This window comes from Pomacea canaliculata, linkage group LG11, assembly GCF_003073045.1.
Source record: "Pomacea canaliculata isolate SZHN2017 linkage group LG11, ASM307304v1, whole genome shotgun sequence".
In the NCBI taxonomy this organism is placed as follows: domain Eukaryota; kingdom Metazoa; phylum Mollusca; class Gastropoda; order Architaenioglossa; family Ampullariidae; genus Pomacea; species Pomacea canaliculata.
Window position 1 is genome coordinate 7,801,255 of NC_037600.1, and position 25,455 is coordinate 7,826,709.

The 25,455-nt window shown below is 38.1% G+C and overlaps 1 protein-coding gene across 8 annotated transcripts; it reads right to left on the reverse strand.

Annotated features, from left to right (window-relative positions):
* Positions 1-36: 36 nt before the first annotated feature.
* Positions 37-25,063, reverse strand: LOC112576331 (outer dense fiber protein 2-like). 8 transcript variants are annotated; one of them, XM_025258693.1, is made up of 18 exons: positions 24,921-25,063; positions 24,124-24,257; positions 22,357-22,524; positions 20,761-20,904; positions 19,878-20,044; positions 18,564-18,647; positions 17,179-17,521; positions 14,798-14,986; positions 14,308-14,423; positions 11,899-12,078; positions 8,898-9,033; positions 7,903-8,013; positions 5,494-5,598; positions 4,791-4,949; positions 4,209-4,391; positions 3,492-3,605; positions 3,027-3,119; positions 37-2,802 (listed from the first exon to the last, which is right to left on the reverse strand). In XM_025258693.1, the coding sequence occupies exons 2-18, from the start codon at positions 24,223-24,225 to the stop codon at positions 2,629-2,631; spliced, it is 2,568 nt and encodes an 855-aa protein (XP_025114478.1). In that variant the 5' UTR covers positions 24,226-24,257; positions 24,921-25,063; the 3' UTR covers positions 37-2,628. The 8 variants fall into 8 exon arrangements, with proteins under 8 accessions (XP_025114478.1, XP_025114476.1, XP_025114477.1 ...); XM_025258691.1 differs by having other exon boundaries at positions 22,282-22,524; XM_025258692.1 differs by lacking the exon at positions 24,921-25,063 and adding an exon at positions 24,816-24,837 and having other exon boundaries at positions 22,282-22,524.
* Positions 25,064-25,455: the final 392 nt, after the last annotated feature.

Here is a 25,455-nt window from a genome sequence, read left to right on the forward strand (position 1 = left end):
ACTATTATGTCCTACATATATAACACACACTGACAGAAGAAGACAAAATGTTTCTATTTTATCTGCACTGCCAAAAAAGATACAAGCAGTAAAGTACAGATATTAATGTGGGAAAAAGTAATAGTGTATAAGTACAAAGTAATATAGGTAGCAACAAAACAGGAAATTACATGCATTCTGCACTGCATGTCATGTTTGTACACTTGTATTCCTAAGTACAAGCAGTGCTTTGCCTCTTTTTTTACAAACCTCTAAAAATGGCTTTGGTTACTTACAAGTAAAAAAGAAAAGGTCACATTTCCCCTTAGCATTTGGGAAAGTGGTGGTAAAAACCTGAAGGCACAGACGTAAGTAGAATCATCAAGGAGGCTAAGGATGTTAGTTTGAAAGTCTACCAAATACTGAAACAAAAATAAAAGACCATCACATTAAAACAATAATCCTGTCTGATGTAACTGTCATGATGTAGGTGACAACATGTGTAACAGTATTCCAAAAGCAGACAATGTGTTATCAAGTGACTTCTCTGCATGTCAGAAGAAGTCATCCTTAAAATGAAGAAACAACTTTAGATTATGCTGCCTTAAAAACTCCCTTTTTGACAATGCCACCTTTAGCAGCTGTTCCCACCTGTGCAAAGTTGTGATTCTTTTGTTCCTATTTTTGGTCTTCAGTTTGGTTACATACCTCTGCCATTTATTCCAAAGAGCTGCAAATCTTGAAATTTCCCAAAATTATCTACAGGTCTTGCACAATTCCTCTAGTCCAAAGTAGGAGACACTTCTAAATGTGATGGGCAAAGAGTTAACTCTCCTTATCTAGTGGTCCTCTTGGTGCTTAAGGCCATGTTCACTGTACAATGTCAGATGATGTACCCCTTCAGTAACCAACATTTGTGTTCCGATATACATGACATACATGACATGATCATACATTCTCGTTCCCTGACCTATATTTATGCTTTTCCTGCCTTCTCAGTAGTAATGTATTTAGATTTTAAAAATCTCAGTGGCACCAAGCCAGTGTCTTCCTCCTTCTGGGTTAACATGTATGCTGTCGTTATTCAAGGTCCATCAACTGAGAATGCTACATCAATTATTAGTTGCGAAAATGAAAGGATGTAGCTGTATTGTAAGGTGCAGTCTGAGTTGATGCTATGACAATAATCAAGTTTTTTTCTCATCTAGTCAAACTTAAGATAAGAATATCTTAGTGTATAAATAAGAACACATTGAAGCAAGAATATGAAATTTGTAGTTCTCCACATATAGAAGATAGGTCCGCATAGCGGACTACAAGGAACTCACCATCTGATTGAATATTAGTGATGAGTCTTAAACATCAGTATCTTTTGCACTACTATCTGCATACAGCTGAGACCTCCACACCTTGTGTGACATAACTAGGACAGAATGGGTGCTAACAAAATTTAGTCTTCTAAGATTTCCATAAATCACGTCTGTATATGCAGAACAATGTGTTCCATTTGTTTCTTCTTTTCCTTCTGTGGAGAGTGGGTCTAACAGCCAGAAGTCAACCTACAAGTCTTCTTAAAACAAATCCAAAATGCTTAGGGAAAATGTGAAAAAAAAAGAGAGAAATAGCAATGTTAAGTATAAAAAGTAATGCATCATAAATTAACTACTGATAGATCTGTACATATCACAGTCAAAGGAACTTGGAGCCATGCTTTAACATTTAGTTGTACATCCAGCTGTATTTTAATTCTTTGTCAACATATTGCTTATGATGGAGAGAAATGATTTGATACTATGTAAAAAAGAGTTAAAAGTCATTGTAACTATACCATGAAAATGTTTCAAAATAAAAAAGTAAGAGTTGATACTGGGCTGAAAAGAGACAGTCCAGAAAATAAAAATGAATATTCAATTTCACTTAAAAAATGTGCTAAACTGCCGAAGACAAGATGTAAGTCATAATAAGATGGAGGACACATGATTTGCGCAAAGATTGTGGTTGTCATCTGTTTTTTATTATTATTTAAAAGTTGGTAATGGTCTGTCTGGGAGTGTACAGCACCATGCAGGCAGTTTCCAGTCAAGTGATTACTGCAGTGAAGACAGGTTCTGTCAACTCAGGATGGGACTGCTCTACCTTTCTGATGCTCCATCCATTTCTATGCATTGATAATTTTTTGCATTCTTAACAGTGCTTGGCATCCTCAACAATGCTGTGTAGTCTTGACAATGCCATGTACAGAGCATGCACAGAACTGCAATTATTTCACACATGATGAGGTAACATTAAAAACTTCTTGCCTGTTGTCAGCCACATCCAGTTCCGAGTCCCAAGCTCCTTCCACATTAGCTTCTATGATGCTGCCCTTGTTTTACCATGTTTTACTGACCAAACAGTCATCGGAACAATAGGCATGGCAGCGTGGCATGTATGACGATACCTCTCATCAGTGCCACAGTCTTGACAAGTTTTCTATCTATCCTTAGTAGCACAGCAGTGTTGAAACCTTGTTGCCCTCCATGTAACCAGACCTACCTGAAAACTCTGTAGCATCTCTACTTCCATTGCAGTATCTATAAGGCATCATCACCACCTGAACTTCACAGCTGACAAGTTCTCTGTCGGTGGCTGGTTTAAAGAAACTGCTGGTCAAGGGATGGGAGGTTTATAGGAAGAGTTTCCGAAAGTGCTGGTTTCGCCAAACACGTTGGCATATGAGTTTTTGAGGAACTGCACATAGTTCTGCATGCTACGATTAGTGCTGTGACACTGCTCCAGCCGGTCTTTGAGGTCATAGAGACGTGAGTTGAACTTGCGCTCGCTCTGCAAGTGTAACATTCCAGTAAGTCAAACAGCCATAGGAACTACTTGCATCTATATGGTGATCTAAGCTTCCCTCCAAAAAAATGAAAAGGATTGCGAACAAAGAATAGAGAAATGTAAAGTCATTTCAGTCTAAAAATGAGAAGCAAAGCTCTTTTCTTGTACTGAGAATGCAGTGAGGCAAGTGCATAATTAGGTGGTTGAAAGTACAGCTAGTTAGTTACCTCCTCCTTTTCACGTTTAATACGTGCAATTTCTGCCCGTGACTGGCTAAGCTGAGACTCGAGGTCCACAACTCGACTCTGATACGTTCGTTCCTGCACATATTCAGTTTTTCTGTGACATTTTGGACCATTTAGAAATTTTATTTATTTTATTTATTTATTTTACTGTTCACGGGGAAATTGATGGGTTAAAATGCAAAATAACTGGACTCATAAAGTGTTCACTACATAAGAGGCATATAAATGCTAGCATGCCTTTTGGTGTCACCTTTTGTCCACCCACTCTGTTCACAGGGCGCTTATCTCTCATCACATCTCTTGCAAACCATCTAGTCAATGACTCAGCAAAAATCGATGCCAGGTGTGCTTCATTCCTCCTGCCTCCCACACACACCCTCCACACCATGAACCTGCCCATGTACTTATGCAAACATTAACTTATGACCTGCTGAAAGACTGGCTGACCTTGGAAGAAAAGCGGTCTCTGGCATTGTCTTGCTGCTGGCGCAAGTCTGTGAGGGTGTTCTCCAACTGCCGTGTCAGCACCGCTCCCTCCCTGCTCTTTTCCTCTAGTTGCAACTGTGGCAATCAGTTTCATGTTAACCCCATCTACATTTACATGGGTGCAAACGTGGGATTTAACAAAGGTGGATGAAAAGCTACTGTAACAGTCTGTCACATCTACAAATCAGGGACATTTGTGACTACCATGGCATACAACAGCCTCTGCAATCCATTAACAAAAATTAGGACAACAAATTCTGTCAAGTGCAGGACAGTTTAAATACTTCAGCTGCTTTACATGTAAATAATATCACAACTTAATCACTTATCCAAATTTTCTGTTTGCCATACTATTTCTTGACTGGAGCCCTCAGGGGAAGAGGAGAGTTGTGAGACCAAAGCAGACTTGGAAAAGAGCAGAAAAGAGCAAGATAAAGGACGTCGGAACCACATGGGCCCAACTGTGTGTGTGTTGGGGGTGCTGCCCAAAACTGGGTCTGCTGGCAAGGTGTTGCTCCCCGAGGAGTAACAAGGACTAAACTAACTTGCTACACTACTACCTGATGTGGGAGTCCAAAGAAAGAGAAGTGGTGTCACCTGAGAAAAGTAAAGAATGACCAAAGTCTAGTGAAAAAAATTGACTGAAACTGCCAAAATATAAAAAATATGATGACAAACGTGCAACTGGTGTAGGGCTTCCTCCTTCCGAGCAACCTGTGCAGTCAGTTCTCTGTTGCTATCCTCCAGTTCCTTGACGCGCCGTTCAATGACCTCTAAACGAGCTTGCAAGACTCGTGACTCTTCTTGACTTTCATGAATGCGCTCTTGCAAACTTCCTACAGCCTCTCCACGATTCTCAACCTGATTGGAAAAAATGAACACTCATGTTCTTGCAACTGATGCTTGCATACACTGACTACAAGATACCAATACAACAAACTTTTTTTATACTGTAGAGAAAAAAAAACATAACAAAAGACAGGAATTATGAAAATATAATAATAGTGACCAAAATAAAATGGTCGCTTCAATACAGATAAGGGCAGACTTTTTTCTCAAGTACACAGAAGAATGAAAGAAGAAAAAAAAAAAAAAAAAGATGTAAGGGAGACTACCAATGTCGAAGTTTGTTACATGTGGATGGAGTCTCCAGACAATTTAATGCTTTAGAAAAAGCAGTTAAAAAGCACCAAGCGGCAGACTTTAAGAATTCTCAAAGCCTGCTGCATACAGATAAGCCAGTGAGAGAGTAGTTTGTACCTTAGCCGTGAGTTCCGCAATAAGTCTTGTGTTTTCTGTGTTTCTTCTCTCGTACTGTAACAGCTTTTCTGAGGCTTCATGCAGCCGTAATTCTGTGGTCCGAAGAAGTTCTGGGAGAGGTTCCAGCTCTTGGAGACGTTGGTGCAGCCGCAGTTTGACCTAGGAATATACATCATGAATAGTTCAGCATGTGTACAAGCCTTGCCTACACACTGACATTCAGATTCGTGCATATGTGCATATACATAACATAGTGTGGTATCACGGTGACAAACCCACAAGGTCTATGTAAATTCTTAGGCAAGCAGTAAATGATTTACAACAGAAAATAATGGAAAAAAAAAGCACCATATGTAATCAGAGATTTCAGATTGGCAGTATGAGCAGACAGAACAACCAGCAACATGACCCTCTTCTGATCAAAATCTTTGCTTATTACTGGACCACCTGTTCTACTGAGTCTCTCTGCAAGCTACTTCTCCCAGCTGAAGTCGTGTCTTCAAATAATCTGTTTGCAAAGTATGGGCCAGATTAGTCAAACCAGTGTTCCCGTGATTGCTGCACCTAGTGGTCTCCTACACTCTTCCACATCCAGCTCAGTACTAGGTACTACGCAATGGTGGTTACCACAGCATGTTATCTCCCCAGACATTTTCCTAAACATCTTCACTATCCTCATGGTTTTAGACCTGGCTCATGATACCTTCTCCAATTCCACTTCATTGTCTCGCTGCAGACGAGTGGCTTCACGCTGCTTTTCTTCCATTCGTACGTGTGTCTGATCCACGTCCCGCCGTGACTGGTCAATCTGTAAAAATTAGCCATTAATTTCATCATTTTTCAATAGTGCTATAGCTCCTCAACATGGGTCATTATTCTATATATAACAGCAAAGGCCCTAATGATGTATATTACGGAGTACTGAACATTGGCCACTATTTAATGTATAGAGCACAGGTCCTAGGTTATTAATGTGTAATATATTAATGTATATTATATGGAAAAAAATAAATGTTCTGCCTCTTGCGTTTGTTAATAAAAAGACCATTGGTTAACCATCATAGCAGCCAGGGCTTCATGCATTTATTTCTAGTATGTAACCTAATGCATTTTAAACAGTAACTAACAATAAATCATCCAATTTAGGAAAAGCATGTAGCAAAACCATATCAGATTACCAAAAAATGAGCCACTTACAAAGCTATTATGCAATCTTAATAACAATTTTATTTAAAGAGAAGTGAGTTAAAGAATTACAAGAAATAACACAAGAAAATAATTGTTTAGTAAAAAATTATATTGTAACAAAAATTATATAAAAATATAATTTTTGATTAAAAAATTATTTAATAGTCTACTAAAAAACAAATCCCATTAATTGTTAAACAAAAACATAATTTTTGATTAACAATTATTTAATATTCTACTAAAAAAAAAAACAAAAAAAGTTTGCTTTAACTCTCTATAGATTTGAGAACCACATATATACCAGAATAACAATATAATTAGGAGACATAAAATATGCATATTGAGAGTGGGATACACTTTTCTGTCTCCCAAAAGATCTGGCTAATGAGTCAAAACCAGAAGTGTATAGTTGATAGACTGGACACAGTTTGGTGAGGCTAAGAGGTTTCAAAATAACTGTTATCTGTTAATTTGTTACCCACCCACCCTTTTTTTTTCACAGAATTCTGGCTTATAAGCTACAATAATAAAATTTCAGGAGTTTTGTTTTAAACATGATTAAAGTGGAATTCACACAAATAATTAAAAAGTTTCAGTAAATTAGCTGAAAGAATAAAAACAACTGCATTTGAACTTAAAAAAAAAAACTGTGACATAAGATTGTAAAACCTAACTATGGCGCTACTCTGTATATATACATAATAAAACCCCCAAAACAATGATATACAGTGACAGGAAGTGTCCACAAGCAAAAGGATCTCTCAACCTGCACCAAGCAATACAAGATTACAAGAACTTGATTTATACAGTTCATGAAGTTTCTTTCTCACCAAAAGCACAAATACACCAACTATCTGTATAAATGTTAGGCATATAATAAAATGTCTACTCAATGACACTGTTAAAGATATCTATGAATTCTTATATAAAATAAAATATTAGACACCACAGAAAAAAACCCAATAATGTCACTAAAGGTGTAGCGAAGCCCAAAATAAACCAACAAATCATTCAAGAACTGAAAAAAAAAACAAAAAACTGGACAATAAAATAGAAGTTTTGAAAAGGAGTAATGAAATTTTTTTAGAAGTCTTCTATTAGACAATATCAGTAAAGTATAAACTGTTTCAGGCTGGGCTCAGGTACACCTTTCAGGCAGGATGAAAAAGCATTAATGACCTAGGGTGTACAAAACCCAACACCAGGATGCAGTAAGGTGGGTAACTTGGGGTCAGCATGCTCGACATTTGGCAACAAACTGTGAGATGGTGTTAAGGTACTGTTTCCAGTCAGCTCTAAATACTGTCTACAGTAACCACAAAATACTGTCTACAAATGATACTTCTTGATCAAACGAAATTTAGTTTCACATGGAGTCCTAAGGTGGACAGAATCAAATTTGCATATTTCTTTCTTTTTTCTTTTTTAAACAAGTACGGCCAGCAGAGGTTATGCATAAGCTGCATTTCATTCCATTCATTGGCAGGGCATCCTGTGTAGTTTGTTGCCAAGTGCCACCTGACATATGCAAACACAAGGATATATGTGTGCATGTGCATGCAGCACACACACACATATATATATGCATGTTTATCATGTGTTAATGGTTCAATCTTGATTCAACATGAAACTTTCCACCTTCATCCTACATTGATTAGCTAGATATTTATCGTATGTATATGAAATATTTATATGAGTTAGCATCAATATATAGACAACAGGTACTTGCAAGTATGCATAAACATTCATGCACGTTATACATATTCACTTCAACTCAGAGATGTGCAAACACAGTTGACTTCTGATCACTAGTCATCCTCACCATATAGCAAGGGCTAAAGAATATATATATCTCAGAACATTACAGCAGACAAGCATAAGCTACAATGATGATAACATGGGTACATTGCTGGGAAGAGTCTACCTGTCCTCGGTACTCCTGCACTAGATGCTCATACTGGCTGATGCTGGAGCGCAGCTGCAACACTTGCTCTTCTGTAGCAGTCATCTTGCTCCGCATCATGTCTTCCGAGGACTGCAGCCACAAGCATCTGCCTCACTCAGCAGTTTTCTATTCATAGCCATCTCATGACACCATGGTTTTCCCCCTTTCCCCCAATGAGGCTACAGTATGTGCTACATTCTCCCCAGGTGCTACACCCTTTCTCTCTTGGTGTCCTTTGGTGAGGTAGTGTGCATTAAGTTTGATCCTAATAATTTGTATAACATGCACAAATTATGGGTAGTAACTTGCAACAACATGAATAAGCACCTTCTGCAAAAATAAATTACACCTATTTCATTAGCTACTGAAACCAATACAAACAGCTGCTTTGTTCTTTTCTGTTTGGTAAAATGTTTTCCGTAGTGGTATTGTTTTTTGCATGTACAGCAGCCATTGTAATCAGCCATTTGCATAAGCTTTGAAGAGCCCAATGATGACTAACTTCACACTTGCAAGGAATACACACAATACTTCACCTCATGAAATTAACTGCAGTGATAAGAATGTGACAGTAACCTATTATGCATTGAGAAAGGCAGTAGAGAAAAAAAGGCGCACTCAGAAAAGCTGTAAGCAGCAGCCAGAGCTAGCAGTCATCACACTGCATAGAAATACAGCACACAGCCTCTGGCCACATCACCACATTCACACACCATTAAATTCAAGCAGTTCCATGTGTGCGTGCACACACACCACTCTAAAAAAAAAAAATGAAAAAAAAAATTATTACACAGCTCTAACAAGTCTGCTTACAAGCATGCTTGACTTTCAGCTTGTTATCTCTTTCTTTCTCTGTCCTTCACTCTCTAATACACATACATAATTGCATGTGCACAGGCATATGCACATGCATGCAGCAGAATGAACACCCATTCACACATACAAGCATCGCAAAAAAGTGCTCACATACAAACCTTCATTCGTTCACATTCCAGTCGAAGGGCCGTGACCTCAGTCGTCTTCTCATGCAGACATTCAGTCAGGTTCTCCACCTGCAGCTTTGCCTTCTCTTCCATCCTGTTCACCATCATCTCCAGCTCGTCGGCTCGCCTGTCAGACAGACAGACAGGCAGAAATAAACAACATGTCTGTGACGTTTGTACCCACAAAGTCTATTCAGGGTAAAGGCATTACTAGAAAGGATACAAAACAAAGATAACAAAAATGTAACAAAAGTAAGAGAATCAAGGTACTTCATCTTCGCAGGCTGATGGCAAACTCTCTGCCCTTTGTCTCCAAGGATTTTGATCATTTATTGGCAGATGTGAAATGAACCATCTTACTCCTACATGCTACTTTTCTTCAGAAAAGAACATTTATTTATGAACACCTAAGAACCTCAGGAATATCATCCTTGCAGCTTGCAAGTGGTGCTAAAGTGAATACAACACCAGTCCCGGTGTTAAGTGACAAGTAGCTGACACACAACTTATCAGCAAATCGTAATGACTCTGCCAACTTTAATGGTCATTCTCATGACAAGATTAAAAATGTCCCTGAGCTGCTTGCAATAATAATAATTCCATTGCTGAGGACATGGCGTTAGTGACAGAGTTATGAAATGTTAAAACAACATGTAACAAAATGACACATGTATAATTATAGTATTTTGACATTAAAAGCACTATCCATATTTACATTAACAATATTCTCTTCTAGTAAAATAACTATGTGTGATGCGCATTTACGAAATACCTTTTACTCATAACAATGCTGTGATTTACAACAGTGGTTCTCAAAGTATTTTGGACTGTGGACCACTTTATTAAAGTAAAAAATATGGCGTACCACCAAGGCCTAAAATCACTCTGTACCGTGAATTTCAAATTAAATTGTCCCATTTGGTTCATTACAATTCAAAACTAAATGTACTTTTGTGACAGTAGAATAGTAGTAAGTTACATAAAATTACATTCTTCGCAAAGTACACATAAAAATTAAAAGTAAGGAAGTGCACTGCGTTACTAAGGGTAGTGCATGACGCAGTTAAATGACAAAATCTTCACGCTGTGATGTAAAGACTTTGTGGGTAAGCAAACATTTTATGCAAACGAGTAGTTTGGCATCAATAAAATTAAAACTTGTGTGAAATCAATAGTGGACTAATTAACGCCTCTGGCGATTTCAACATCACTTTGCTGACATATGATAACTGTCAGCCGCTGACCACCTGACTTATGCGTGCGACCTGCAAATGATTTGCAGACCACACTTTGAGAACACATAATTTACAACACCCTATGTCAGACAAAGTTTCATAGTATAAGGACATTTTCTGACAATAACTCTGCATATTATGTTTACAGCAATGTTCTTTGCAGTCTATTACCAGATGAGATAAACAGTGTCTTCATTTTCATAGTTCATATGATGAAGACGACAACAACAACAGAGAGAACTGTTTCCAGATGACTGAGAATTTCTTGTACTAAGCTAGAGCACTGTTCTTTGACCACGAATGATACTAGTAAATGCTAATTATGTTTATATTAGGCAGTTTAGATTTATATTAAAACAAATCAATTACAAATAAGTTCCTTGTATTGTGGTGTTGTGAATAGGTCGTGTAGGATACCAACTTCATATTGAATTACTTTGAATTTTACAACACCAGCCTAGTAAATAAGAGGAAAAGAGAGATGAGTCCCATTTAGAAATGTTAAATGATTAGTGGCTTATACACAAAAAGACAGCATGCAAGAACATGCATTTTAAATTTAAAACTTTCTTCTTAAATGATACTTAATGACTATGTTCTTTTGCTGATTGTTAATAGCATAATAATAATAAATGCAAAATTTCTAAAGCACATACTCACACTCCTAAGGAGTATGCTCTTAGCGCCTAAGAACAAGAATGAGACAGCATACAAGACAGCATACGAGAGACAGGAAAAAAATGAATAACAGATGAACTAAGAAGGAATAAACAACAGTACTAATGATGAGTTTTAAAAAAAGTACAAAAAATATAAAAAGGAACCAAATAACAGGAACTGAGAGTATCAAGCAGAGAAGGGTGTGAAAAGGACTAGCATGATGAGAAAGAGTGTTAGGAGTAATGTTTATGGAGGAGGTGCGTTTTCAGTGCATTAAGCTCTTTGTTTAAATGTTCACTATGGTCCTTCCTTGCCTAGCCCTATCCCCATTTTTCAAACCTGTTTACCACATTTCACATAAGTTTACTATGAAGAAATGATAAAATCCATTTGAGCACATGCAAAAATTTGACAATGTAATAGCTGATTTGTTTAAGTTAGCAAAAATCATGTTTCACAGAATTTTAACTGTAAAGATAAAAGTTTTTAAAAGCAAATACAAGTGAGGAAACTATACAGAATGCATAGGTTATGGATTAATCAGGAAGAGCAAATGATAAAATCCATTCATGCACACAAAAACATTTGATAGTTAAATAGCTGTTCTATTGAAGTTAGTGAGAATCATGCTTTGTGGCCTCGTAGTTGTATAGATATAGGTTTATAAGTTTTGATATAGTGAGGAATCCATGCAGAATGCATACATGGATTAATCGAGGTGGGCAGGAGAAAGATAGAGAAACTATAGGAGGGAATGTGGGGAATTTTCTTTAGCGGGGAATTTTCTATAGGTGTTGATTCACCTAATATTTATTAGCACAAGCAGTTCCACACAGCCAGCAAATGCAGCATCAAACAATCACAGAATTACAGAACAGCCCTCTAGCTAACAACTGTGTAACACAACACAGAAACACATAACCTACCACACCTCCTTCGCAAAACACACACAAAACACCAAAGCAAAAGTCATAACAAAAGCAAATACACATTGCATGCATAAAAACACATATCTTCAAGGCCACATAAATCTAGCAGCTACATCACAGCACAAATTCTGCGTGGCCAGCACAGTTCTCTTGCATTGGGAGACTCACTTCTGCATGACAGACAGCTGGCTTTCAAGGCCGCGCTGTGTCTGGACATGATGCTCAATGGTGGCATGTGCATGCCGCAGCTTCTCGCTCAAATCATGCACCGAACGTTCCCCTTCAATAACCTGCACCGCCAGCTTCTCGGCTTTGGTCTCGCACTGCTCCGCGCGTAGTTTCTGTGCCCTGCCACCCCGCACGCAACACAATGGATGACACCACCAGAAGCAAGGAGATGGTACATGACACAACTAAAACACTTAATGCACATACATACAGAAAAATAAGTATACAAACACACACACAACACTTCACATACATACATGAAAATAAGCACACAAACAAAACAGAGGTCAAGATGGCAGGAGGCATTACACCTGTCATAGCAAAGGGGTCATGGGGAAAAACTGCACCATAAAAGCACTGAGGTCAAACTAATAAATAAATAAGAAAATAAAATAAACTATCATCACAGCATGCAGGTCACAACACAACTGTAGATACATGAATAAATCAACTTGAATCACATCTTCTCTAAGAACCACATGAGGTACACATACAGTTACCGAATACTTGATGAATGATTGCCCCTGTACTAATGCTTCTGCTTACACTATCAGATACACGACACACCCATTGACAGCCCCATTAGTACAGGCACAGATAGAAGATTGGTTCACCCAAAACAAGTATACACAAACTGTGATGCATTCAAATCTCCCTTGATCCTGCTAGAGGTTAACACCTCCCCCCATCCCCCCCAGAAAAACAGAAAAAACCCCCAAAGCTAAATAAAATGTTTTGTTTTTATAAGCTCTCTCAACTTCCCACAGAGTGAATTTGGTATAAAACCAGTTGCTTTGATTGGCTAAATGTACTACATCAATAGGGTCTGAGGTCCAACTCCGAGTGTAACATGAATGTGTTAACATGCATAGAAACACTGATCACTAAAGCCATCCCTTTTAAAAGATTAGTAATACTGAGATTACCCCGTACACAAGCATTCCTAGTCTTATTATTATTATGTGCTTTGATGTTTTGACGTGGACTTAGAGTAGGAGACATATGATGGATACTCAAGGTTTGCCACATACTCTGTGGAACGTATCCTGGACATTTTGCCAGATATTCACAGCGGAACACATACTGGACAATAAGGTTTGCCATACAGACGCTGTATATTTTGATGTTTCAGATTTGTTCTCAGATCTTCATCTGTACCTCCGTCTTTGCAGCCAAACACAAGGCACTATAAGCTCGAGACTTTCATTAACATAATCCTTTTTCCTCAAAACTAATATCTTGAAACTTGATATAAACCTATAGACAGCACTACATCAAGAAGATTGTCAACATTATTTATATAGGGAAAATAGTACTGTCAGAAATTTTAAAGGCCTTCTTTTCTGCTAAATTATCTTACTTCTCGCTTCGAAAGATCAAGCTACCCGGTTACCAAAATAAGCATATGCATGCATACACACAGATATGCAAAACTAAGAAAACCTCAACAAATGTGACTGTGAGCTATATCATTACAAATCAAAGAAAAATATGGAAACATCAACTCTTGTCTTGTGAAATAGTTGATTATCTATTTGTATTTGTGATGTTGCATATGTGTGTGTGTGTAAAAGAAAAAAAAGAATTCAAACACAATTTTAATACACAGTGGCTCATGACTCCTTTTCATTGTCTTTCTTACTGAGATCATATGATGTCTTTGGTTAATTCTTGCTAAGCTAGAACCGCATGTTACAATTTCTATACTGCTTACAAATATATTTTCACTACTCATTAATGTATTTTAACTAAGATGATGATGGTAGTACATTCCCAGTAAAAGAGGCCCGTGGAGACTCTTACTAGTGAAAACTCATTAACTGAGAGAAAGGACAACATAAACTAGTACAATTAGTTGAAAGACAAAGTACTTATTTTGTTGATGGTGGGAGACTTATTTGTTTTAGATCCTGTGCTTCACAAATTTTTCTTATCTATGTTTTGAATGCTTTTTAAAAAAAAAATTCACTTGACTTTCTATTTTAGATATTTCTTACAAAAAAAATCAAAGCCTTTCCTGCCCTTAAAAATTTGCTGCAATGCAAAACAAGGCACTAGGATGGCTGCTGAATGGCAACACAATTTAAATACCATGCTGAGGCTGTAACTGCGCCTTGACCTCACAGGGAAAGATAATAAAGGAAAACATAAAAAGTGTGAACTGAGAACAAATTGTGACTGAAGCCAAAATAGGAACACATGAATACGCAAGATAAAAGTATGTATAATTATAACAATGTGTGTGAGAGAGACAGAGGGAGAGAAAGAGAATGTGTGCAGTCAGCCATCTATACAATGGCCTTCACACAAAGAACATGAGATTTAGGTGCAAAGGTTGTTTGCTCTCACCTTGTAGCTTTCTTCAAGGCTTCTTTGTCAGCATCCCCTCGATGTTTGGCTGATGAAACAAATTCCTGCAAGTGGTCCATCTCAATCTTGCACTGGGATAGCTGGCCCTCCAGAGTCTGCCAAACAGTACAGTACACAGATGATGATAAAGATGAAGACTAAAGAAGGTAGTTATTTCAAAAACATATCATGTGTTTGAATTTGTTCTTAATTTTAGCACATTACCAAAGCTGTAACTTTAATCTGGACACAGCTCCTTTCACTTCCCCTCATTGATAATTAGCAGTATTCTGATAGATGTTTAAGTAAAGTAAGCATTATTAATTTCCTGGATTACTGGACTTAAGCAATAGGAAAAAGATATTGCAACTCTTTTATATCTTATGAGTTTCCCATCTGCAAAGGCATTTTTTGTCCAGTATCAAACATAAGCTACTGTCTAGCTTCATAAGTTAGGGATCCACACAGACTTGGACTTCAGCCACCGTACCCGAATCTGGACAGCCATGCGGTTGCAGTCGGCCTCTTTGGTGCGTAGTTGCTTCTGGAGGTGGGCACGTGTTGTCTCTAAGGCTTCCTGCAGCTTACTCAATGCCAATGTCTCTTCACGTTGGGCCATAACCTGTCCTTGAAGCTCCTCCACTAATCGTTCCTTATCTATCAGCTCCCTGCGCAGGCGCTAAGATAACAACAAAGTTTTACAAAATAATATATTAAATATACAAAACCCCCAAACATGCATACGCCAACACTCCTGTGAACTAGAGGTGGGGAGGGTGCACAGAGGCACAAACTGCTTCTTAACTCTGACAGGGCTTATGTACACTGAATTCAGAAGGGTGCACATTGTTGAGGAAGATATGAACATGAATTTTACACAACAAAGAAAGAAAAATATTCTTTACTTTATTTTCCTTACCATCAACTGCATAAGGAAATGGAAAGGAAATGGAGCATTCCAAAACTTAATATATTCTTTATGTTATTGTTCTTAAATCATAGTTCTGTTACAGGTGTGGGGGGTGGGTGGGTAAAAACCAGGCAAAAGGAAGAAGGAATGCATGTTATTTCACATTTTTCAGTTGATATCAGCTGTGTTCAATGATGAAGAAGATGTAATAATGGCAGTAAGGTTTTTTTTTTCCAATACAAAAGGGCTGATAATCACTGTGAGGAAGCTCAAACATCACACACTACAGCTGTCCTTTTTGAAGGCCACTTGACTCTCACCAGACTGGTCCATAAGCAAATTGACTTCCTCATGCTGCCTATAGATGCTTCAAATCCAGCACCAACATACTCTAAACAAAGACATATGAAGGTGCTGACTGCTCAAACAACCCCCAATTGTCTTTTATTTGGAGATGCTGCAAGAACCAAACATTGCAGGTCTTCAAGGCTGCACTTGGAGGTAAACTCTCTGCACTGCACTTGGTGGGCTGTGATGCAGAAACACTCACTAGAAACATTAAAAGGTATTACTGTTAACAGCCCAGGAAGTGTTAGGGCAGGAAGAAACAACAGCCCTGGGTCACGAACCAGTAAACCAGCAGGCCTACCAGTCTTTCAGGAAGAGGTCTGAAGGGAGGAAAGTCGCCTGGTGACAATGTCTCAGCTGAGCTGCTCAAGCAGGGTAGGGAAGAAACAACAAAGGCCCTCACTGTAGAGCAGACATATGTCAAGGGTGCCCCAATCACCTGTGCTATTCAACAACTTCTTGGAAAACATTATGTGTGAAACCTCCACGACCATCACATTTCCATTTCCATTGGTGGAAGGCTGATTTGCTGCCTTATGCTTTCCAGATAACACCTATCCGAAAGAAGGCACTAACAAAGAGCTGCAAGATCTTACCAACAAACTGACAGAGTGTGAACATTTATGGAATGGAGACTAGGACTGATAAGAGTAAAGTCATGGTCGTTGGCAATGGCAAAGCAGAGATCTACATGACATCAAACAGGTATACCCTTTTAAGTACTCAGGAGCCATCTACCCATGGCAGCTCCATGACAGATATCTGCATCAGGATCACAACAACCTCAGGTTACTACAAAGTACAACCTGTGCAAATCCTTCATAGTAAGAATCCTGCTTTACAGATACGAAATGAGTATTCTGCTTGCCGATATAGAAAGGAGAATCCAGGCATTTCACAACAAGTGCTCCAGATCTTGAACATAAAACTGACGACTTTGTATGAAGGACATCAGAAACCCCTACTTGCAACGGTCAAGTGGTAAAAGCTGGTTTGGTTTAGCCATGTGATCTGGCATAACACCTTATTGGAGATTGTCCTTCAAGGTACCTAAGAGGATGGTTGATGCTGCGGGGGGCCAAAGTATGAGCTGGCTTAGGAATGTCAAGGAGAGAACTGTTTGTCCTGTGTGGAATCTGCTCACTATCACCTAAAACAGGCATGAGTGATGGGCCTTGTCAGCTGTTATGACACCCCAACAACTGATACCAGACATGGGACAAATGAATGAATAAATGTCCTCTTTGGCCAGCTTGAGCCTTCATGGTGCACCAGCATCATTTTAACAGAAGCATGAGATCAAGATGGTGGATACTGCAAATTTTATAGGGGACTGATCTGAGATTTGTTGTGGAAGAATCAAGGAGAAACAATATGCATACAAAGAAAAAAATTTTAAAAGCAGCCAATGTAACTCTCCATCCCAAAACATCAGCTTGCACCACACACTCATACATGCAAAAATATTCCTTAGAGCAACTCCATAAGTACAATTTTCACTCCCTGAAAAAGTATTACTATGGTTTGAATTTACAGAAATGTGAATAGACAATTATGAGCAGGTGTATTAAACCTTGATTTTTTTTTCTTGTTGTAACCAATATTTGTCTTACCTCTAGAGAGGTTTCCCCATCTGCAACCTTGCGCAATAGCAAGTCTCGCTGGTCAACCAGACGGGTCGCCTCGCTCTCAGAGCGATGGTGTTCTCTAAGCAGCCTGCGCAGTGCACGGTTTGTTGCCTCAAAATCCGCCATCTTTTCAAAGAAGGCCTCCTTCAGTTTGTTCAGTCGCACGGCATCTGACGAGGACATGCCCAGGCGGTTGTCATCACGCAACCGCCGGATGACATCCCGCAATTCCCGAACATGCTGCTGTGCGGCCTGTCCATCCATCTCCACTTCAATCAGCTTCTTCATCAGTTGCTCTCGCTCTCTATTCAGCAGTTCCTTCTCTGTTCTGTGGACAACCCACATTGATACACTTGCCAGAGACATGGAAAATTTAAACTAATCTATTCATCCAAGAATTTTGGCCTGCATGATAACATTCATTTATATTCCTCTGGATTTTTCTTTCACCCTCCGGCATCAATCTGTCTCAACACTATCCCCCTTTTGAAAGACATGGAACAATGTTTGTCTATTAACCTCTGACCATTAACCAAAGCATTACATAGGCTCAGAATTTTATGTAAGAATAGTTAAACTCAAGCTGTACTCAGGCTCAACACTACATTGATGAACTCCCCATACATCCAAACAACAGGAAAAAAAATGTCAACAATTCTGTTGAAAATTATGTATCCCTATTGAAAAATTGATTGTTGTGAATAAGGTTATAGGAGACAAACAAGTGCCATGTAAGGTAAATAAATTTCTTTTTTTTAAATGGATGTGTTCAAACTTAATTAGCAACTATGTATCTTTCATATTTCACATCATGCACTTTTGTAATAAAGTGTTCTTCCAAAATTAATGCTTTGCATAAGCAAAATGTGGATTGTACTGAGATGCTAGTGATGACAATAAGCAATTATAAAACCCAGTTATAAGCAGTTTGGTGGTGCTTCTTAAAAGAGATACTGTGGAACAAGTAGCTTCAGATTTCGCCTTCAGTCCACATAATGTCTCTTGAGATGTGAATGGCTGATATACTTGTAATAAAACACCAACACATAACACATAAACAACACATAAAACACCAACAAACACCTATAAAATGTTTTTGTCACTTTGAATGCAATAACAAGAAGCATCAGAAAATCACAATATAAAAACTTTATGATTATTCAAATCAAAACAGTTGTCAGAACCTGCCTGGCCATCAGAATCTTCTGCAGTAAAAATTAAAATTAAATGGTAATGCAAGCATAAAAAATAAACAGCAGTGGTAATAATAAATAAAGCCAGAAAACAACAGTGGAAATACAAGCATGAAAGCAAATAAACATGTAAATGCATCAGAAATGCACCAGGTGAGTAAAAAAACAATGCCTCACTCCCATTTCTCCTCTAAGGGGCAGCGGCAGAAATTAGCCCTCTCATGATCACTTCTTTCCAAGTGGTCTGAAGAGTATGTAACCCTGGCCACAAGCTACTAAATGTCACAATAACCACCAGACTGACAACCAGTGTCAGATACAGACAAGACAGAGTAAGGCAAAACAATCTTCACAGCTTAAGCATCACATTACTGTGGACAACAATACTGCTGCATGCAAAAGGTAAAAACATTACAGGTGTGAAGCATACTAAGTGGGACCGTGAGCTCAATTTAAAAATTCAGGTTCACATTCAAAACAGGATGAAAACTTCTCCTAATATCAGCAATCACTAATCTATTTTCTTGTAAAACCAATCAACCATAATAATGATTGTAACCAGTTTGCTATTTACATCATTCAAGATCACACTCCTATCCATAAACCAGTATTTTGTTGACTTTGAAGGAGCAGTGCTCATTGAAAAGAAAAGATTCAAGGGCTTCCACTGTAAATTAGAGAATATGGTAATGTTCTGAAGAAGAAACATGGAGCAAAGCAAAAAGCCATGTGCTGAGCAGCTTTGGACATGATGCTGTCAACATGACTGCATGTGTGTGTGTGTGCACGCAAGTAAGCATGTCACTGTGTGTGCATGCATTGGTGTGTGTCTGTGCCCATAAGTATGGATGTATATCCGTGCATTACATGGATGTGTATGCATACCTGTCTGTATTTTTGTAAGAATTTGTAATGCAGTGAATGAATGTGCATGCATGCACAGTTGCACCTGCAGACATCACTCAGGTGAAGAGTTATCGTCCCTGCACATTCAATAACTAACTCCGCCAAGGACGGTCCCAAGCCCGGCTGAAAAAGGAGGAGGGTTGGGCGTGGGGCTAGCACCCCCACCCCGTCAAACAAACCCTTGCTACAAAAACATCGAAAACAGTAAAACAATTGCCAACAGTCCTGGAAGAGGAAGGGCCTTCATCTAGAGGGGGGCACACCCTAAAGCGAGGAAGGCCGAGAAACACCTGGAGACGGGACCTTGCCGCCGACACCAAGCTCACCGGACTCGGATGGGGGCAACTGGTGATGGTAGCCCAGGACAGGAGGCGTTGGAGGACTGTCGTCGATGGCCTATGCACCAGGAGGGGCGAAGGGCCTAACTAACATTCAATAACTGAAACTTTTTTGTATCTCACTCACAACCATTATTGCTAAAAAATAAAAATTACAATTTTACGTGTCAACAGCAAAGCAATAACATGGCAAACATGATCTTATACAATCTTACTCCTAATTGTAGGGAGCGACACCCTTACTCACTTGGTGATGTCAACTGATTTGCGGAGGAGAAAGTTCTCCTGCTCACAGCTCTGCAGCTCTTGCTCCATACTATGCAGAGTGGCTTCTTGTCGCTCTATGGTGCGCTGGGATGTGTCTAGTAGGTTTCCATGTGCATCCAGTTCACGAAGTGCCATCTGCAGATCCACCTAAGCAAGATCGACAAAGTCTATTTTGCAAAATATTTATTTTCTTAAAAGCATCACAATGGCAGGGCAAAATTGCAGATGGGGAGAAAGTGGCTACTGTGATTAATTCACCCTGGAGTTATGTTTCTTTGTTCATCCCTTGAGGTGAAGGGATGTAACTCTTCCTTTTTATGTAAACATTTACATTTTGTTTTTGATGTCTTTCAATTTGGATGGATCTTTTTCTCTGTAGCTGAGCTCATCTGCATTTTTCTACTCTCTCTCTCTCTTGTTTTGCAGAGTTATCTGATTTATTATTGTTCACTTCAGAACAGTGTGGCATTAGGTCTATCTTCTACTCTGCCTCACTTTATTTACTTCAGATATGTTTGTCACGGCAGTGACTTTCGTATTAAATTATCATGTTCTGCTGTGAACCACAACATGACTGGTCAACAGTCTCCTCCTCTAACTCTTTTGAATGGTGCTGAGTGCAAATAATTGAAACATTAATGTGAAAGTTTGTTTGGTGCATATGAATGTGTTGTGATGTTATTTTTATTAAGCTAACCTCTGCAACAAATAAAATGTTCTCTTATCTTCTAAATCCCACCAACTAATGATGTCAGAATCTCTGAACATTTCCAGTACTTCACACACATCCAATACTTTTCACAAAAAGATCAAGGTAAAGAGACCAATAGTTGATGGCTGCAGAAGCCATGACAACTGCTCACCTCATTTTTCAGTGTCCCGACCTGGTTCATGAGGTTGTGTATCCTCTCTTCATACTGCCTTTCCTTTCCCTGGACAACTTCTTCTTCATCAGTGGATGGGTCACTGCCGTGAGGTTGCTCCATCTCCACTCGACGGGTTGGACTCTGAAGAGGAGCATTAATCAGTTCCCTTTCACAAATTTTGCGGTGATAGGGTATGTGAATAGGTGAATGAACAGACGAGAGTAAGAATTGTAAACAACTTTGGATATATTTATGAGACAACGTTGCAATCACACAACTTGATTTTGCATGTGCATGTTTTGTTCATGATTTTTGTATATGATTCTTACCATTTAAAGACTCTGGAGCATGTTTTGTAATAAATGATTATGATGATGATAATGATGATGATGATGACAGATAACATCATATCATTAAAAGCCATACCACTTATAAATACAACTTTGCATGGAAGATTTTAATCACAATTTGATAACCAGTATTGGCTGATATGTGAATACTGATATATACTAGTTGATATATACTTAGCCTTAAAGTGAAAAAGCCAAGTTTGCACTGTCTGGAGTTTGAGATGATGACTTTCTGTAGTGCATAAGATGTGAAATGAATACACTTTTACTCTTAAGTGACTTACACTAGTTTAAAACTTACTGTCAAGCCAAAAAAAAAAAAGTAAAGCAGAAAAAGTTGCACAATGAAAAACACTTTGTTCCAGTTCAAGAATTCAAATGTGATGAAGCATGCAGCTTACATGCATGAAAGGTATCATGAGATTTCAATAAACAAAGCTGGCAACAAAATAAATAAATAAAAAATGCTGGCAGCAAGAAGGTGTAGATGCATGCAAGGTCAACCAAAACTTTAACAAGATGGAAAGGTGAGGGATAAATGTGACACTTACCCTAACGTGTTTACAAAATTCACCTGCTCCTATCCAAACATATTCTGACTTTTGGTGACTAATGTTGTTTCAGAAATGTTATGCCAGAGACCTAATGTTATTCTAAAAATAACCAGTCTGCCATATCCACCTTTTTTTTTTAAATTAAAAAAGGTAATATTGCTACATGATACATGTATATGACACTGGGAACTTTTGTGCAAGGAAACAGCAAAACAACATATAACAGCCAGTTGTATAATCCAGAATAAAGATTTTCACAGCTGACAAGAAATGCTCAAAAGCTGAGCTGAGACTAATAAAGGTGTGACAATGAAATTAAATGATGTCGGAAAATGGGGCATCCAAATTAACAGATGATGTTAACACAAAAAAGCAGCTTTTTACTTTTGCTATTCTGTTGTTAAGGCCAGAAACTACTGGGTTCTGAGACACGTGGGAAGCTGCTACTAGTGAGAAATTTTAAAGAAATATGAGAAAGAGTGCTAAAACCCCCCAATAAATTCAGACTTCTTACCCACAAAACTACTCGTAGAAGCCATGCAGCAGCGGAGGACATTGCAATAAGAGAAGAAGCTGCCAAGCAGGCCCAGAGATACATGGAAAGTTTACCCAACCTTAGGCTTAGAATGTGTCTCGCGTAAAGTGCGGCTTTTGACGTGCTGATCCGTAAAAGGGGGTGGATGCAGTACCTGCCATGTGACGCGGGCCCCACGAGTAGCCTTTCCTGGAGCAGGAACCCATGGACCTGCTCTAGGACTGCAGGAGCGGGCGCGAGCGGTGGTGGCACTAGTTGTTGCCCGGCGGGTGGATCTTGGCCGCCTGTTGGAAGCAGTTATGCCTCCAGCAGGTACCCCACTCTACAAAGGGAATGAAGGGAGAATGGGAGGGTGATGGGAGGAGAGGGGGAAAAAATTAACCTGGTGCAAAAACACATTCTCATGCAAAACAATAGCAAAAAAAATGCAATAAACATTCAGCTCTCAACCAATTTTAACACAACTAAGGTTTTAACTCAGACCTGACAGATACAGAAATCTTATATGGGGAGTTTTAACAAATCAGAAATCACAAGTCTGACGGGTAAACAAGACTTCTTCCATTCATTTCAACGTATACTGCGTATTTCTGCAACAGAGTCCAACCAAATTAAAACTGAAATCTTAACAGTTATGGTTGTATGCAGATCTTGCAAATCTAGCCTTAATGATCAGCAAATGGAAGAAAAATTCACAAAAGTATTCCATGCACTCTATAAACAGACTTTAAAAAAAAACAACCAAAGCAAAACTAGTATTTTAGTTTATGTCTCCCTTTCTAGACCCCATTCCTCGCTCCCCTGATCTTTCGTGCTTTGTCTACTTGCATTTTCTTTGTTTTTCATTTATGGGTTTACTTTTTCTTACATACTTTGGTGTTTTTAACTATTATGCTAAGTGCTTACATTAAAGCTTCAAGGGAGAGGGACAGGCATATTTTAATTTAATACTATTATTATCATTTTTACTATTGTTAACAATAGTAGTGGTAGTCAATTAATTTCTATAATTATACCTTTTCAATGCTTTATTTCTTAGATTTGATAATCTTTTTATAAAATTGTTGACAAATACAAAAAGACAATCAAATTGTAAAATGCATGCTATGTCTAACATTCACTAAGCCCAGGAAAAGATGTCTACCGCACACTGAACTGCAAAAGAAATACTTACAAAATTTAAAAGAATAGTGTGTGCACTAATGCCAAGTGGAGGTCACAAGTAAGATAAATAGATTTTACCAACTTTAGTAATTCTTTAAGATTCAAACATAAATAATAATAAATTTAGAATGCATGCTGAACAATATTCAAACATAATTAACTTCATTACATTCAAAATATTACTTAAAAATGACAAACATTGCTTAAAAATAATTATATATATAATAAGTACTTGACACAAGTATTTGAGTCATTATATTGCTGTAGCTCACTCTCCAGTGCCTCTTTTCCAATTGATATATGTATGTGTGCGCATGCATGGCACTTGTGTCAGTATAAGCTAAACTTATTATAAGTGTTTGAAGTATCAGAGACAAAAAATAAGTATAATCATATAATATACATCATAATTATACAAGGATGAATTATGCATGTCATCAGCCCTATTATATAGCTTAAATTATGCTTCTAATTTTTATCAGAATAACTTTCTTTTATTTTATAACATTTGTTACCACATTTACCCTCAAATGTTATTCTGAAGAAAGATTATGGGTGCTGATTTTAACTTGAGTACTGTTAACTCTTAAATTTAGCTTAAATACTGCATAGCCTGCTGCTTATTTGGAACGCTACTGTAATACACTCTACTTGCAGAATCCTGACTTTGTCATCCCTTGGTCATTTCATATACCCCAAAGCTCTAACTGATCAACAATGAAAATTATTCTTCCTCATGGTGTTTTTTAGTTAATACCTTTGTCCTCTTGGTGCGTTTCATGTGGAGATGAACTGGTGTTGTCTCATCAACATGGACATGTATTGGGTTTGTTGGCCGCAGGCCTTTTTCCAACGTCATTGAGCTCTGTGACTAGTTTTGTTCTGGTAATCCTACAAAGAAACACCAGCAGAAACAAAATGTGAAACATAATGTGTTCAAAATGAGTTTAAAGTATAAAGATGATGAGTTCATCTAACAGAGCTCGGTAATCCATTGATCTATAGTTTGATTCCACATGGGAGTAAGATAACACAGTAACTGAGATAGGTTAATAGCTCATTAAGCTTAAGGTTTAGGGTACTCATTTTCTCTGAAAAAGCAATCTGGTATGCCAAACATGGAGTTTGGGCTTTATAATTTCTTTCTTATTCAAATAAAAGCTACACTAAAAACAGATTTCTCAGTGTTTAGATAACGCTAAATGATAGTGAGTAGTTAAAACCAACAATGGCAAATTTCAAAGGGCGGTAAATCATTACTTGTTCGCACAAGTTTGTTTACCGGTCGGCTTCATATACTCACTTGCAAAAGTATCTACCTGTCGGTAAAATATTTTTTCACTTTCTTTGGTTGAACAAACTAAGTAAAAGTGATCTTACTTTTTCGGCAATGCTTACAAGATAACCAAGTGGAGTAAGTTGTAACAATGAACGAGTTGTGACACGAACCCGGAGCGAGCAGACGGCAAATGAACCAAGACCAGGTTATGTATTATCCTCGAGACAATAACAGACTGTATTTCCATAAGATAGAAGTGTTGTCTAGAACCTTACCTATATTTGGAAAAATAAGCACAGCTAAAACACAACCTTCAAAGGAAGCAATCAGAGAAATGTGTTCTCTTCAGCGTACGCTACCAGCTTCGGTACTTGTCGACAACAACAAACAAGGTCCGCGCTGAAGGAAACCTCATTTCAGTTTTTTTTAGTTGAATAACAAAAGAAATTAATTGAAGTCATTAAAAAAATTAACAGTTATATGTGACGATATATTTACTCTTTTTCCCTTGTAATTATTTTTTTAACGATGGATTTAAGCCCGTTTCTATTTGACCTCCTAGGCTAAAACAAGGTCACAGAGGCTCGGCTGTCAGCTGCCGTTCAGCTTAGTTCCCTGATACAATACACAACAAAACATCTTTATTAATCCTTTTCAGAAAATTGCTTTGGTTACAACGTTAATATTAATACATCACGTTATATAAAACATCAACAACATCAAGCTGAAAAGAACTTAAAATGTTTACATTCAGTTTTAGTTTTCCTTGCGCAATCATTTTTGCTGGTATATTGCCACGCCCTGTCACAA

Excerpts from the sequence above, each read along its gene's own strand:
- LOC112576331 (XM_025258691.1), bottom strand. The coding sequence starts at position 24,225 with ATGACGTTGGAAAAAGGCCTGCGGCCAACAAACCCAATACATGTCCAT. Across the intron at positions 14,987-17,178 it reads ATGGGGAAACCTCTCTAGAG|CGCCTGCGCAGGGAGCTGAT; the intron begins GTAAGACAAATA and ends TTGTTATCTTAG. Across the intron at positions 4,950-5,493 it reads ATGAAGTGGAATTGGAGAAG|GTCAAACTGCGGCTGCACCA; the intron begins GTATCATGAGCC and ends GTATATTCCTAG.